General features: G+C 39.2%; 1 protein-coding gene across 10 annotated transcripts in view; it reads right to left on the reverse strand.

Moving 5' to 3' along the window:
- The window catches only part of THRB (thyroid hormone receptor beta), a 172680-nt gene that overhangs the window by 40715 nt on the left and 115143 nt on the right, over positions 1-16822 (reverse strand). For 9 of the 10 annotated variants that reach the window (XM_051610036.1, XM_051610033.1, XM_051610038.1 and 6 more), the window contains one exon: positions 10380-10444. In XM_051610036.1, the coding sequence (XP_051465996.1) occupies positions 10380-10386 (7 nt within the window). In that variant the 5' untranslated portion in view covers positions 10387-10444. Of the gene's footprint in view, positions 1-10379; positions 10445-16695; positions 16718-16822 lie in introns of those variants that run through there. The other variant, XM_051610041.1, reaches the window with a different exon arrangement.

The raw sequence follows: 16822 nt of genomic DNA on the forward strand, positions 1-16822 counted from the left end.
ACTGCATCTTTATATAAATGTGAGTCATGCATGTTACATATATATAAAAAATAAGTAAAATATAGGCAGTTCTACAATTCACTTGTAAGTAGACACTACTATGCTTTGTCAATTGCTTGAGAAGACCCCACCTAATTCTCCACCTTGTTTAAAAAAAGCCAGTTATAATCTCAGTTACTAAGTTCTTGCTATTAGTCCTGGAAATGAGATCAGTGATGCATAAACCAGGCTGTTCAATCTTGTTAGGCAAAAATTTTCACGTATTTTTCTCAATTTTATTTTTTGTACTAAAAGCCATCTTTGTTGTCTTTCAGCCTATGTGGATTTGCTTTGCCTTTAATTTTAATTAAAAACTGCAATGGTAAAACTTTTTCTGCAAGGATTTGGAGAGAATGTCACACAAGGCTTATAGATTTTTAAGTTCAGCAACGAACTCTAAAGCTGCCCTTAGTTTAAAGAATAAAATAAAATATATTTAACAATTTCTGTTTGCAAAGCTTATAAGGTATTTTTAAGTATGATTCTAGACACATTTAAACTATGAGAATAAACTGATTCCATTACAGCTTCTATTATTTGGAATTTGCCCAGACACAGTTTACAAAGGCTAACACAACATGAAGCAGCTTTATCCTTTCATTTCCTTTTCCTTTTGAAATTTGTCTCTCTATTTTGACTCCTATGTTAGCTAGTTTGTTCAAATTTACAAGTTTCCATTTTATTTCATAAATTCTCTTCAGTCACCAGGGACATTCTGAATTCAAATTTTACTAGACATGGGTTAAATTGTAAGGAACTATCACTGATATCTTATATTTTGCCTTCTTTTCCTATACTTCCTATACTGTGGTGCAGCAAATATCTAAATTGCCATTTAGGTTATTAAAATCTTAAATTACAATTTCACTACAGGACTACATGATTTATTCTACTTATTTTGTTTAACATAGCTTGCTTGAATCTGTCAATTTTTTTATTATTATTTTTTAATTTTTTTTTTTATACAAGAGTGAATGCAGTTTAAATCTCCTGCATCTGCTCTTGGTTTTGTCAAACCAAAACCCTTGGTAAAGGATGATAATGTAATTTTGCCTGAGCACCCTAACTGTTAGAAAAGCATCTCTCTCCATCCCTCTAGCTACTGTTGAAATGGCTATAATCAAGGCAGAGAGCAGAATAGCCTAGTGGGATGAATCACAACTAAAACCACAAGCCCTATTTCACAGTAGAGGGACTAATAAGAAGGACTAGAGCTTTCATTGTCAACGTAAATAAAGGAATTATCAATTCATTTCAAAGATATAAAAGTAGCATATTGTAGCAGTTAACTGGCACCTGAGCAATCAACAGTTCAAAGGACTTTCCCAAGTTCCCATTATCCATTAAAGTGTATTTAAAGTGCCCACTGAGCTAAACTAAAAGGACAGGTGAGGAGAATCCCTCAGAAACTGTTCCTTACAGGCCAAGACAAAGACTCTTAATGAATGAATGTAAAGGCTGGCCTGTTCTCAGGTATTCAAATATTACCTGAATGCCAGTATAAAAAGGACTATAAAAAACCAGAACAATTAATTTATTTCAATCTTAAACAGTTGTATGTTGTTTTTTTTCTCCTACTAGTATCTGCCATCAGTGGTAAAGGAAGAGATAGAAAAAGCCTCTCCCTTCTTTGGTACATCTCAAGAGAAGGGAGTCGTTTGTTTCTTCCAGAAATATTGGGAGGTGGCAGGCAGCCAGCTTTGCTGGAATGAGCTTTGACCCTGACAAAAACTCAGGGTGCACAACATAGGACCAGAAAGTACACTGAAAAGGCTGCCTGTTCCCTGTGCTCATGACAACCTCCCTAGAGGCACTGCATAAAATCCTCCCTGAGAGGAGGATGGGTGCCCTGAGATCTACACCCATTTTTCATCACTCAGGATCTGCCCAGTTACACTCAAGGCTGGCATCTGTGCTACTCTTATTGCTACTACTGCTTTAACCACAGTAGCATCAGCTGACAGCTAGACCCACTGGTGATAAAAGCTCCTGTGTGACCACACAGGCAACTGGTCCCCGCTCCTCAGAGACTACATTGCTCTTGCTTTTTTGGGTAGTGCAAACATTTCTTTTCACCCTTAGCAACAGGCTATCACTTAAGTTTTGAAGCAAAACAGCTCTGGGATGTCAGAGGATTGCTATTTTTACAGTTAAAAAGACACCTCCTCTCACAACAAAAAGTTGTTTTACATTCCAAAACTGCTCGCAGCCTGTAAGAATTTCAACTTGTAGCTGATCAAAATACTAGCAGTAAGTGAATATATTAGCAGTCTCTGATTTGTCATTAATTTACTCAACTGCAAACCAAAAGATTGAAAATATAAAGTTTAGGCTCATCTTTTATTTGACATTTGCTGACAACCGAGCAGCAAGGGCAACAGCAGTGGACTGGTTTTTTTTTAAACACTGAAGTATGCAAGCATCTAAGGACATTGAAGCGGGTTGGCTTCAGAGAGATCAACTAAGGCAAATGTAATCAGGATTAGGACTGAGGGGTGCACAGTAGGTCGATCAAGCAGCCTAGCTTTGTCTGGACCCAGTCCAGTAACACTAGATGATTTTTACTTAATGACTTGAGGAAAAAAAAAAAAGCAAGCAGGCTACAATTAAAGAACATGTCCCCAGCAAAATTATAACCCAATTCATGTTTTGTACAAGCATTTTAAAGTAACTATAAATAAAAGTGTGTTAAATTTTCATACATGTTTGTGCTGGAAATGATAAAACTATCGGTGCCAGACAAGGCTAAGGCTTCGTTTCTTCTCATTAATGCTGCAGTCAGTTCACAGCATTTTTCCTTTTCTTTATTTTGCTTCTCCTCTCATCCCCTCCCTTCTCCTTTCCCTTCCTTCCTTCTTCTCCCAAATAACACATTTTCTTCTTATTCTTCTTTATCAAACACAGAAACACTTCACAGTTGACTTTCTCAACTTTTAAACTAGGTTCATGTGATCCTTGAATAAGCAGAAGGAAGAGGCATAGCTAATAAAGACTAGCCAGGTTCTTCTTACAAATACGCAAATGTTGCCTTCATATGTGCTAAATAAAACCTCTGAGAACATGGGATTCCTGACCTAGATTTTAAAATATAAAAATGACAGTGACTATAAGAAAAAACTGTACAATGAGAGAAGGGGACTCTAGCAGGTGAAACTAGCAATGTCTGCTGAAACCACAAGGTGGTTTCCAGTATTTCAGAAATGTGTGTATGTGTATACTTGTGGAAGTAAACAAAGCCAGGATTATTTAATCCAGGACTGTTGTACTGTTACTTGCTTTAAAGCGGCAATGATATAAAACATTTAAATACTACATTTTAGAATATGACTTTCAATATAAATTACATTTAAATATTTTCAAACAAGCTTTTGGACAAGGATTACATCATCAGGAGGGAGGAGTGTGCAGATATTACATTCAACTCTGTAAAGAGTTTTTAATATGTAAGAAAAGGTAACATTAAGAAACTAGCAAGATACAGCGCAATAGCTTTATCCTTGTTCTTCCTGACAGATATCTTAATGAACTTCTCAGTGTGAGCCAGTGTAATTGCTTTTTAAAAACACATTGAATTTCTATTAACTATTAAAGTAATACTAGATATATACTTATCTCATCAAGAACCTAGGCTTGGCATTATGCTCAAATTTCTAAATATAAGAAAAGATGAATTAGAGGAAAAGAATATCCAGAAGAACATGACAGCTCATCTCTAAGTTAACTAGAGAGAAGCAAATGGTTCAGAGTTTTGGTATGTGAAGAGCTATTTGAGACCCACTCTTTAGAGAAATGAACAGGAGTTGTGTACCTGAACGTGGCATCTCGTGACAGCTACAGATGATACAATAAAAATACCGAAAGAAAGGAATGACCAACATGATACAGGAAAAAGCAGTAAGATACTGGGATACATGGTGGAAACCAGAAAGGTGATGTTAACCAATTCAGTGACACAGATGCTAAATTCATTCTGTTCTCTCATGGGTCTGTTCAACACATGGCAGGGAGTTTTTCTGAGAACAAGGTATACCTGAGCACAGCAGCTCTGTTCAAACTGTAGGGCTCACCTGTTCTCCAACAGGAGCCAGAAGTGGATACCCAGGGAAGAGTAAGAAAAAACCAAGCATATAATGAGAGTTCCAACAACAGTCTCCTAGTATCCAGCTACTGTCAGCCCAAGGGATTGCCTGAGCCCCTGTAGCCTAACCTGTAGTAATACCCAAGGGATGTCTCTTTGAAGTGCAGCCAAGTTTCCTCTTTTCTACACTTCTTGCATTCACAACACCCTTTGGCAAGGAGTTTCAGTACCTGTCCCACTTCTTTGTGCAGAACCACCTCCCTCTGTTTGTTTTAAACAAAGATTAATTTGATGCCCAACAGACAGCGATCCACCTTTCCAGGACTCATTTTGCAGACTACTGCTCGTGTGAATATGGGAATGTTAATGGATTTTCACTTTCTTCATATTATGTTAGGCAATTCTTTTAATACATGGGAACCTACTAAAAGTAAGAAGCCCGAACACCATTTCCAGATTAAATAAATTAAAATAATATGATGCTTTGTACAGGTCAGACATGTTGTCAGATACATAACAAAGTGGATCTGAAAGTCCGACCTTTGAATTATAAAATCTTTAAACATTTCCTTAAACATTTGTCTTAATAATGCTTGGAGCAATCTGATGCTTTTAAAGAATATAATCAGAAATGCATTTAGGAAATGTAAAGGAGGTATTTTGCTTACATGGAAATAACTGGAAAATGCCTGATTGCATACTATAGTTCATCAACAGCTTTAAATTTGGCACACAAAAAAAATTACAGTTCTCTCTACATACAGGGTTGTCTAACAACAACAGGTAGTCTAAGATCATGGCTCTGACATACAGTCATCAGAAGAACTGAAAAGCAGCCTGTGATCAGGCTGATGAAGACCACAGAATGTCAGAATGTAGCTCTTGCAGCGAGCACAAAGGAAAAGTCTTTTACTATATAGGCTAGTGGAGAAGACCTAGAAAAAAACTAAGGACATTTTGGTTTTTTTAAATTAACTATTTTAAAAGGGTTTTTATCTGCAAAATTAACAACTATGTTTTATACTGACAACACTATGCACTCCTCCTAACTGATGGCAGCAACAAAACACAGTGTTACACAATCTAAGAATTATACTCAAAATTTCAAACACAACAGGCTGCTCCCATCAGAAATAAATTTCAGAAAGACATGTTAACAAAATTAAGCACCTCTGGTTAAAATAAAATTACTAGAGAAAGGGACTAAGTATACTGAGGAATTACTGGAAAAAAATAGAAAAGGAAATAAAACATCAGCACTAACATAATGAAGCATACTTAAGAAAATGGTTAGCAGATGTTGCAAAGCTAAAAAAATACGTGTTTGTTTTCTCTGTTCTTTGTGAAATCTAACCAGAACTGTGTTTTCTGAAAAATGTGTGTATCTTATGTGTAAAATACAGCAGGTATCCATGACTTGTGAATATCAAATTTAAGCAGCTTTAGAAAAATACGGACACAAAACCTTCATGTTTCTTCTAAAGAAAACATACTCTTTAGAGTCTTTTTTCCCCCATGATGGGAAAGAAAACCCCAATACATTATTAAAGAATTGTATAAAAAATGAAAATATTACAAATGTTATACAGACTACTTGCCTTTTGAAACTTTTGTATTTACATAGTACTTTTTGAAAGCACTTTCAAAAACATTAAACTTTAAAACAAAAAAAGTTAAAATTAAACCAGAGTGTCTGTAGCCTAGAACTTATCCAGTGTGGTATTTTTAACTGCATATTCAAAAATATGCTTCTAAGTAATAAGAGCCATCATGGAGTGATTCATAGGTTCATGCAAAAACATCCCACAATATAAATCTTGTTAACCTTTTGAAAATCCCCAAAAGCTCATTACAATGCTGCTGAATCCTGGTGTAACAAAACCTTATATTAAAGTATTTACTGTCCTTCTAAAAAGTCCATTACTTAACAGAAAAAATACACTTGAGTTAGTCGGATTTTATCATGGTCTGGCAGATAAAAAGTGTCAGGCAGTGATGTATGTCAAATCAAATTATCCTAGGAAAATCATTACAGAAATTCAGGAGAAATAGTTTCTCAACTGATGTTACACGATGAACTATTCTCCATTTGAATTAATGGCAGGTTTGCAGATTAATGAGCATTACAGTGAAAAGACTCAGGAAGAAAAGGCAGAACATTTGCTATCCTATTACTTTTCCTAGTTCTTGGAAACTACATGCAACACCCTAGGAGACACTGGTTTTCAAATGGATTTGTTGCACAAAAGCTGATTAATTTTCTTCTCCAAATGAGTGACCTGTTTACAAGAAATGCTGCATATTAAATTATACTTACTGAAAATATGCATTTATGACATTTAAATTATATTCTCTAATATAAGCACTCAATTTTATTATAATACCTATCCTGATCTAACTTTACAGTCATTACCAAATAGAACACTGTGGATGTTTGAGAGCAGAAGCACAATGTCTGAGTCAATTATGAAACTCCAAGGAAAAGCAGAGTTAAAAAATAGCCTTACTGAAGTCAGTGAAAGAGCTGCTGCAGACTTGCCAAACATCAGTGTTAACAGACTTTTCATTCTATCTTCACCTGCCATGAAGGTCAAATTAACGAGATTTACTGTATTCGCAAATATTATTTTCTGGGTTTTTTTAAAACCTATTCTTTAATTCTTTTTTAAGTTCTCACTTCCATAAATGAAGACAAAGACAAGTGCTGCTTGTCCTGCACTTTGGGAGGAAAGGTACAAAAGGAAGCTTTCAGTAGTAGATCATTGCCACTGAATAATGACTATTGCCAGTGAACAGGGACACTAAAGCTAAAATATTCACTAGAGTTTTTAAACAGCAATAATTTTTTTATGAATAATATTATATATTTATTTGAAAATACTATCTTCTCAATAAGAAAATATCACTTTCCAATCCATCAGTTTTTCTAAGCTATTGTGCAAATGTATGGCAGAAAAACTACAGCTATTGCCAAGACAGTACTAGCTTTAAAAATGCTTCTGATTTTTTTTCGTAGGTATTACTCTGTGGACAGTAATTGCTGGTGTCTGCTGTAAAGCTGATGATAAACTATGGGAGGAGCATCCAATCAATCATTTTCTGCTGATTTCTATTTAAAAAAAACACCAAAACAACAAAAAACCCAAACCCATATTTTTCTTATATTCCCTAACTGCATTTTTATGCAGTTCTCCAAAAGCATCAGCTCTGCTGCAGCACTTATGATAAAAGACAACAAATTAAAAAAAAAAAAATGATGTTCCAAAATAGGAAAGCTAAACTTTCAGGTTTGCTTTGTAACATTTATGTGTGTGACCACTCACCTGAACACTATTTATTTTAGGGATGTACCAAGCTTCAGTTTATGAGAATAGAAATGCATCTGTCTCAAATGTAATACACAATTGCAGGATGTCATGTGTCCAGTTCTCCCTCTCCAGAAGCATCCCTTTATCTCAATGTTTGGTCAAATTCTGAGTTATTTGTACATAAAACTGGTCAGGCAAGTTTTCACACTTAGAACTGGCATAGTTGCAAAAGTATACTAACAAGCACAGTGTTTACAAAACCTGTAGGTCCAGCTTTTCACTTGTCAGCTCCTAATGTCAGGCACCCAATATTAGGTTTTCATTAACCCCATCTGTCTTGCTGTGTGAACTCTATTTTGACTGCATTTTAAGAAAAAAGACAAGTGATTTGAACTTCATTAAGTCAACATTTGCCTTTCATTTTATCTTTTTTTGCATGCAAAATTTTTTTCCCTGGTGCATCCATTTTGCTTTTTATTTTTTATTTTATTCACTTTTCCTTAAGGGCTTCCACACTTCTGAAATCCTACCATGTTACCCACAACTTCAAAATTCCCAAAATAATTTTGGAAAACTTGAACTCTCTCTTTATTAAAAGCCATAAGCACACTCAGCTACAGACGTGTGCCACAAAATAATCACACTAGGATGTGTTTTTAAAGCTGAGATGACAAAATTTTAAATATATTTTTCCTATGACAACTGCAAAATGTACTAAAGCCTAGCTATACTACCAAAGGCCAAATTCTAGTCTTCTGTGAGAAAAAAAAATTCTCTACATTCCACTAAAAACTAGAGGATTTTGGATAGTGCCTATGAGAGGAAAAATCTTAATTGCAGTAAAAATGTAATGTATGGGCAGAGAAATTATGTATCAAAAACTCAGCATAATACAGCCTATTATTTTAGGCAACTGGTTTGGTTTTGGATTAGATTCTGATCCTGATTAGATTCCAGTGACTCACTAACAGAATCTAACTTTCTTCCATTTTCATTCATCAGGAAAGGAGTCCTGTCTGGCACCGGATGGTAGTATTTATACAGTTTTATAGAGTTTGAAAGATTTTTGTTTCATCCATGCTTCTTTTCACATTCACACTCATGTAGGGAATCTCACTGCTATAATGAGAAACAGAAAGTATAAACTGCTCATAATGAAAAGTGCTGGACACCTACAGCTGTACCAACAGACATCTCCTGCAACGAACCTTTCTTTTTTTGCCTGCTGACTATTTTCTTTGCACATATTTGTTCTGCCCACTTCTTTCAAAAGAAATGCAGAAAATGTAGGTCCTTCCTATTAGGCTCTGTGTTTCACTAAACTTAGCAGAGCTGCCCTGCCAGGGGAAAAGGTCTAGGGAGATAGGTCTGGTTAGAGCAGCAGTGGGAATTCTCCATAAAACTACCCCAGCAGGAAGCTACAGGGCGAAGTGGTAAGGTGAGGATAAAGAGGGTACACTGTACTTCCTTCCCCATCTCTTACCATCACATGGCACAAGCTACTAATTGCACCCTCCAAAACCACAGCAAAATCAAGCCCTGCAGTAAAAGGTCAAAAACCACAGTTTAATAGGAGGCAGAAGAAAGCACAACAGAGAACTGGATAGACTGTGTTACATGTCAGTTCTTTAAATTCTTCCAAAATAGGTATTTGCTAAATGAAATTATGCTTAGAATGCCTGCTGAAGAATGCAAAAAAAAACCATTTTAGTGGGTCCTGTCAGTATAGCCTAAGGACACTAACTCCTTCCAAATCCTTATGTGGCCGTGATGCTAATTCAGAGCCTGACAAACTAACCAAGGGTCAAGTATCCCACTTTATTCCACAAAAAGCCTTGATGTCTTAGATTCATCTGTGCCTAACCTCTGCTCTAACGGACAGCAAAGAAACCATAGAAACAGAAGTTCAGTGACAGATCTTTGCATATTATCAATTAATACATTTTACTATGAAAGCACACATTTAAGTAACACTCTGTTTCTCCATGTGAATTTTACTCTCTACCTCTCATCTTGGACCCTAAACTTAAAACACTAGCTTTGTTGGTAAGCGCAGCTGTTACCCCTTGCTGACCAATAGAAAAAGATGGGCGTCTTCTAGAGAAAAGGGTATTTCACCTGCCCCGTCAGTAAAAAGAAACTGTCCCCTGAGCATACCACCAGGAAATCAATCTTGTTTATGATGATTTTCCCTATGTAGCCCATGTTGCATTTTACAAACAGGCTTTTAAAAGGTCCCATTTATGGTATCTGCTGCTTGAAAGATGTACTGACAAACAGCATCAGCAGAACATTTTACTTTCCATGCAGTTTGATCAATACAGAAACAAATTCTGGAAGTCTGAAGTTCTCTGACTTTATACAGAATCTCCTTAGAACAAGTATGTCTTTTCAGACACTCTGTTCTGGGATTAGAATCTATGGGTTTTTTGACACAGCTAATTTATGTATAGCCTTCAAATGCTTTGTAACTGGAAGGGACAAGACAGTTAAGCGGACTTAAAGTGGTCATTTCAACTCTGGATCTTCAACCCAATTGCAGACCTAGTCAATCATTATCTGAAGAGTACTTGGTAGTCCATGTAAAATGAATTTGTCTGCCTCACTTTGAACCTCAGAGGGTATGTCCATGTTACAATTCAACTTAGGCAAACGTACTCAGCAGAAACCATCACTGTACTGGCAGTTTCAGCAGAAATGTTGAGGCTGGAATGTGCATTTGAAGCAAAATACAACTTTGTTCCTGAAGGAAATGCATCTGTCTCAAATGTAATACACAATTGCAGGATGTCATGTGTCCAGTTCTCCCTCTCCAGAAGCATCCCTTTATCTCAATGTTTGGTCAAATTCTGAGTTATTTGTACATAAAACAGTATTTTGCAGTAAATATTTAATAATAATCACTCCAGCAAAGCAAAAAATATTACATAGATGTTCTTATGAAATATGATTACCTGACATACTGCTGGGAGTTATGGATATGTAATCATCCTCGTTCTTCTTCTGTCACCAATGTCACCTACCAAAAAAAAGGAAAAAACCCTCACGTAATATGTCCATAAAGGCAAATCTGCAGAATACCATTAACATTTAAACAAGATGGAACATTTCAGATCTTGAATACCATGGTACATATTTGATGGCTTAACACATTAAACTCAATGCACCTTGCTGAACTGCATGAGGCAATGAATGCAAGTCAGGTCCAAAAACTGGGTGGACTGGAAGAGCTTCGGGTGACATGGATTTGGAGGAAAGGTCAAAAAGCTGGTAGCTACTGATGCAGAGATAAAATAAAATGCTTCTACCCATTCCGTGGAACACCTTATTTTTTTGCAGAAGTTTCTTTATGCTTAGTATGTAACTAATCGGTTTTTACTTTACAATTTCTAATTATACATGCCCATTACTCTCAGATTCAGTAAGGAGAGGATTCTAGGGAACCAGAAATTCTATGTCTTCAGTTACACTGATTCTTCCTCAATCTTTTAAAACTCAGAAGTCTATCAACTTTTACAAAGTTTTGAGAATGAAACGGTAATTTTACTCATTTCGTAGAAAACGAATTTATAGGTACTTACTACTTAACTTTTTAACAACAGTGTCTTCTGTTTTACTAAGGAGATAACTGCAGCTCTGAGGAACCAAATTTGGTATCCTGAAGTAATGGTTTTAATATTTAGATTGCCTCCCTCATTTGTATGTCCATACATACACACTGACATACTAACTTTTCTGTTTGGTAGCAAAGACGAAAGCCCTGCAAGCTAATTTTGTGTCAGGAGGAGGGAAAATAATTGATAGCAGTCATGGCACCTTCCTTCAGCAGTATCTGTATTTATGCTAGCCACACTGCTCTTCAGATGGAGGTATCACAGGCAGCATGCCCTCAATCAGCCCAAAACTAAGTGCCCAGTTGGATGATCGCAGCACGTTCCTAGTTTAAGGAATCTGAGTGGAGACAACCCTAAAGGCATTACTCTAGAACAGAGACAACATCTCATTCAAATTTTTAAGTAAGAAATCCCAGGCCTACAACTGACCCCACTAACGCCACTGGAAAACTAGCCCAGGATCACAGTCACACTCATCTGATCATCAGGAAACACGCCTCTTTTAACGTTATCGTGCAACCAGGCATTTTATATGGGAAGCAGCACCTCTCTTCGATTGTTCTGGCTGGCATTTTACGTTAAGAAACTGTCCTTTGATTTTTATTTTGCTAACCAACTTTTGCTTTCTCTTTCTCTGCAGCCATTCAGCGCCACAGCCCGGTCTGTGCTTCCTCCCGGCCCCTCTCTCCTCACACTGCTCACTGTCCCTGAAGCAACGACCCTCCGCCAACAGCAGCCTGAGAGGACACGCAGAACATCTGCTCTGCTGAGGCAGAGTCTACCACACTGGCATGAGACACCAGGTGTAATTAATGTATCTGGGACGCAGCCTCGCCGTGTCACCTAAGCTCACCGGCCCCGCGCATCCAGCGCGACGCAGGCGAGGCCTGAGCAGCCCCCGCAGCCTCAGGCGCAGGGGAGGCCTGAGCAGCCCCCGCAGCCTCAAGACACCCCGCCAAGGCGCCCCAAGATGGCGGCGGGACGCCCCGCACCGCTCCCGCTCCTGGCGCCCCGCTACTGGCGACGGGGCGGCAGCCGGCGCCTTCCCCCGCGCCCGGGCCAGGCGGGCTGCCCGCCCGCATGGAAGAGCGGCAGCCCTCCCAAAAAGGGCCGCGGGGCTCCTCGCTCCCCCGGTTTCCCTCACAATCCCCCCCGCCCCCCCACCCCGGCCGGCCCCGCAGCCGCGCGGTGCAGCGGCGCCCCCCTGCGGCTGCGGGCAGGAAGCGCGGAGGGGGGAGGGAGGAGGCCCCGCCTGCCCCGCAGCGCTGCGGGGAGAAGGGGGTGTGTGTGTGTGTGTGTGTGTGTGTGCGTGTGCGTGTGTCTGTCTGTCTGTCTGTCTGTCTTTCCTTCTGAATGAACAGCCCTGTTCTCTTTCTCCCTGATGCGTTCCCTGTCTTTTATCTTCATGCCTCTCGTTACATTAACTGGGAATATCTGGTCAATCTTTTAAGCTAAATTAATTGCTATTCCAAGACTCAGAACTGCCTCTTGATTCAAAACAAAGAAAAAAAAACCACTATACACCCCCCCCCAAACAACAACAACAACCACCCAACAAAAACAATAACAAAAAACCTCACATCAAACAAAAACCCAAGGGAACAAACAAACAAAACAGAAAAAAAAAAAAAACCCAACAACAAAACATAATGTTCACTGTATTTGTAAAACAAATGCAAAGTCAAGTTTTGTATCAGGTAAAATATCCTCCAGCATACGTTACAGTGCATGTTTATCTCTTCCTCTTTTCTTCCAAGCAAGCTCCCCGAGATCCTGTCTGGGCTCTTCTCAGAAAAGACGGTATCTCTTTAGCCTCTCAAGGGAAAATCAAATACTCTGCTTGATAACTGCCATGTACAAACAACACAACCAGAGGCAATGACACAAGATCTCTCTTTTGTTACTGACATCTTGTGGATGTACCAAATCCTTCACCATCCCTCAATCCAAAGGTTAAAGAGGACACAAATTTACATCAGGCCTCCAATTAAAATCAGACTCTGACCTATCCTGCCACATCATGGGACCCCATAAACCTCAACAATAAAGCCATTTCCCAGAATTTAATTGTGGTTTGGTGAGTCACTGACACACAAGTGCTCTTGAAGTAAACAATTGAGTGTTCTAAACAAAAATTTTGCTCATCCTGTAAATAATTAGTTACTAATCCTAAAATTACTGTTTTTCTGCCAAGCTATTAAAAAGGAGGAAAAAAGGAGAAATACAAAGTTCTTCAATGAATTCTGTATAAAGAGAAAAATTCTAATTATCCAGGGAGCTTTGCCATTTTCCCTGATGAGACCAGGAACTGGCATGAAGGCAGTGGCTGCTTGTGTAAAAAAACTAATAATGAAATGACTGTAGGAAAAGCTCTTGAAGGCATAGATGCAGAAGATGCTGGAGGAAATAAAATTGTTGTACAGAGTCTACAACATAAAAGCAAATTAACAGGTACAAATGGGAAGGATCAGTCCCAGGCAAGGCTCCACCACATCAGGCCAATAATGTCTGGGAGTCGTCACAGACATTGCAGAATCAGATTCTTTCTTGCCAGTAGTGACACAATTTTTACGGTTAAGCTTTGCTAACATCACAGGGAGTAGGCTTCATTAGATTATCTTTTGTGTGCTGAGTGCTCATTTGCCCACAAAGAGCTCACTGAGGTCTCGTGGCTCTGAGTTACAAGCCCTGAGCACGCAGCACTGACTTCAGGGGTTGCTATCTCTGCATCCTACATGATCGTGCCCCTGTACTCACCACTGGTAAGGCTGCACCTCGAACACTTTTGTGTTTTGTGTTCACTTTTGGGCCCCTCACTATAAGTGAGACATGGAGGTGCCAGAGCACGTCCAGAGAAGGGCAATGAAGCTGGTGAAGGGTCTAGAGCACAAGTTTTATGAAGAGTGGCTGAGGGATTTGGGATTATTTAGTCTGGAGAAGAGAGGGCTGACCTTACTGCTCTCTACAACTACCTGAAAGGAGGTTGCAGTGAGGTGGGTGTTTGTTTCTTCTTCCAAGCATCATGCAATACGACAAGAGGAAATGGCCTCAAGTTGCTCCAAGGGAGGTATAGATTGGATAACAGGAAATTTTTTTTTACTGAAGGAGCGAACAAGCATTGGAACAGGATGCCCAGTGAAGTGGTGAAGTCACCATCCCTGGAGGTGTTAAAAAAAACGTGTAGACGTGTTACTTTGGAACATGGTTTAGTGGGCATGGTGACACTGGGTTTACGGTTGTACTTAACAGTCTTAAAGGTCTTTTCCAACCTCAATGATTCTATGATTGTATGATCTCTCTGCTGGAGAGCTGAGCCAGCGGTCTGAACAGCGTGCTCTTTCTCCACCACTCAAGTTCAACTCTACTTTTACTACTACTGCTTTTACGTTTTTTAACTAGGTAATCCTCACATTCATACTGGATACCTCACATACAAGTAGCAAAATGATCATTCGTTCTAATACTAAGTTGTGTTTCAGATCTACAGCCCTGCATCAGGAAAAGAATATTCCTATTTACTCCAAATAAAAAGGCATATTTGGGATCTTCATCTTCTCTGGCCTAAAAAGGTTGTATTTGGAATTCATTCTCAGGCTTTGGTCTCCAATCTAGAAACACTGTCTAGCCATACTGCCAATTACTACACTTACTTTCTTTTCCCACAATGAAAGGTGATTGACCAACTAACATTAATCAATGGGGTTAAGAGTTCTCCCATTCTCACATACTGCTTCCTCCTTCATACACATGAACCAGATTAACCAATAGCTATATAAAAGGGATTCACTGCTTCAATGATGGGGGTATTTTTGGTCTTACTGTGTTGTTCCAGGTTTAGCTGCTGGCTGCCACTCTTCCCTAAGCCAGGGGCAGGGTAATTCTGTGGTTTGAATCCTGGTCCCTGTCTCCATCTTGAGCTGCATGCTTCCCAGCAAGCCTCAGGCTTCCTTTCCCACTGCCCCTGGCAGCATGGTGGACAAGCACTGCTGCCTCCTGCCTCTTCTGTCAGGCACTGGAACAGCCTTCCCAAGGAAGTGGTTGAGTCACCACCCTGATGGTATTAAAAAAATGTGTAGACATGGCACTTCAGGACATGCTTTAGTAGGGATGGTGTTTTTTTCTGGGTTGATGGTTGGACTTGGTGATCTTCAAGGTCTTTTCCAGATGTGATGATTCCATGATTCTCAAGGCAAGAACAGGATTTTTTGAGCACCCTGGTCTAGTGGAAGGTGTCCCTGCCCATGGTAGGGGAGTTGGAACTAGATTAACTTTAAGGTCCCTTCCAACATTCTATGACTTTGCACCTTTTGGAAGCACTGAGAAGCCAGCTGGCTCTTTGCTCTTCACCAGACCAGCCCCTGACGTCCTCTTTTGAAAGCCAGAGGGAGGGCCAGGGGATGAACTGGCTCATCTACACAAGTCCTTCTGGTAACCCTGTACCTGCAACACTCAGTATCTCTGGCTTGTCCCTTCACCCTTACACAATACTTGCTGTTTCTGGCTCACCAGGAGCTGGGCTGCCTCCAGGGCTGCTGGCAGATTCAAGGATGGATGGGAGCCTGCCCAGGTCCTGCGATGCACTGGGGAGCAGGTGAGGGTGCAGAGTGGGATAGCAGAGCACTGAGGTGCAGAGGAAAGCTCCAGCACAGTCAGACCAAACGCCCCTGGATGTCGGCCCCTCATTCTCTGCCCTGGCACAAGGGGCACTTTTGCTTTTCTTGGGGGTGATGAATTAAGGGATGTGTCATCTTAGCATTTTTGTTCTGCAAACTCCCTTGCTCTTACTTTTAACTTCATTTTTTTGTTGTTGAAAAATTCCAGCTAGCAACTTCCCATTGGGAAATATGACAGTGTAGCCTACGGGCTGTACTGATGCCTAAATGAACTTTCAAATTTGGTTCAGTATCTAACATTTCAATATGTAACAGCAAAGCAAAATCAGTATTTCAGAGCAGAGTTATACAGATTATTTTCTACTGATACATATTCAGTGAAAAATATACTAGACTATGGCTTATGGTGCATGATACCTATATACTGAACAGGCATTATTATCTCCCTCATAAAACATACTGAACAACTGTGCATCATATGAGAAATAAATATATATATATAGTTTTCTAGGTATGTTTATTGAAAAGCCCCATTAGAACTGGCTTGGAGGCACAAGCTCAGAACTGGACTTTGACTCATCCTTTTTACCACTAGTCTAGTTTAACTCATGAGGACACAAAAACATGCAATAAAGCATAAAATCAAAACCACAGTGGACTATCTGTATAAACAATTTGCAGCCTACCCTGAAACAGTTGATCAAAAAGGCAAGGAGCTGCTGAGCCTTTTAATATGAATGTTCAGTAGTTCTGTGTAACCTTCCTCTTTCCTCCTCACACAGACTCAACTTGTGCTCATTAGAAAAGCATACTTGTTTTATTTTTTTTAGGCTCAGAACTTCCTATTCTAACTTGCTTCTTAAAAGCTCTAAAAATTGATGAGCACTAACAAGTCAAGATTATGGATGTTAAACATCAGTCAGGATCAGACCACAGTATGATATGTGCTCAGATCTGTGCAGGTACCAGCAGGTACTTTACAGCATGGAAGTCAGAAAGTTATCAAATGCAGACAGTAAGCCTGATAAAATATAACTGCTAACCTCACTGCTTTACAGGTTTTTGAAAGCACTTGTGTTTCAACAAGCAGAACTGCAGGATGAACACTATAAATTTAGATGGACGAAGTCACTCCTCCTTTAGTTCCACACTCATGAAACTTCAGTTCTG

The sequence above is a fragment of the Apus apus genome, chromosome 2 (genome assembly GCF_020740795.1).
Source record: "Apus apus isolate bApuApu2 chromosome 2, bApuApu2.pri.cur, whole genome shotgun sequence".
In the NCBI taxonomy this organism is placed as follows: Eukaryota; Metazoa; Chordata; class Aves; order Apodiformes; family Apodidae; genus Apus; species Apus apus.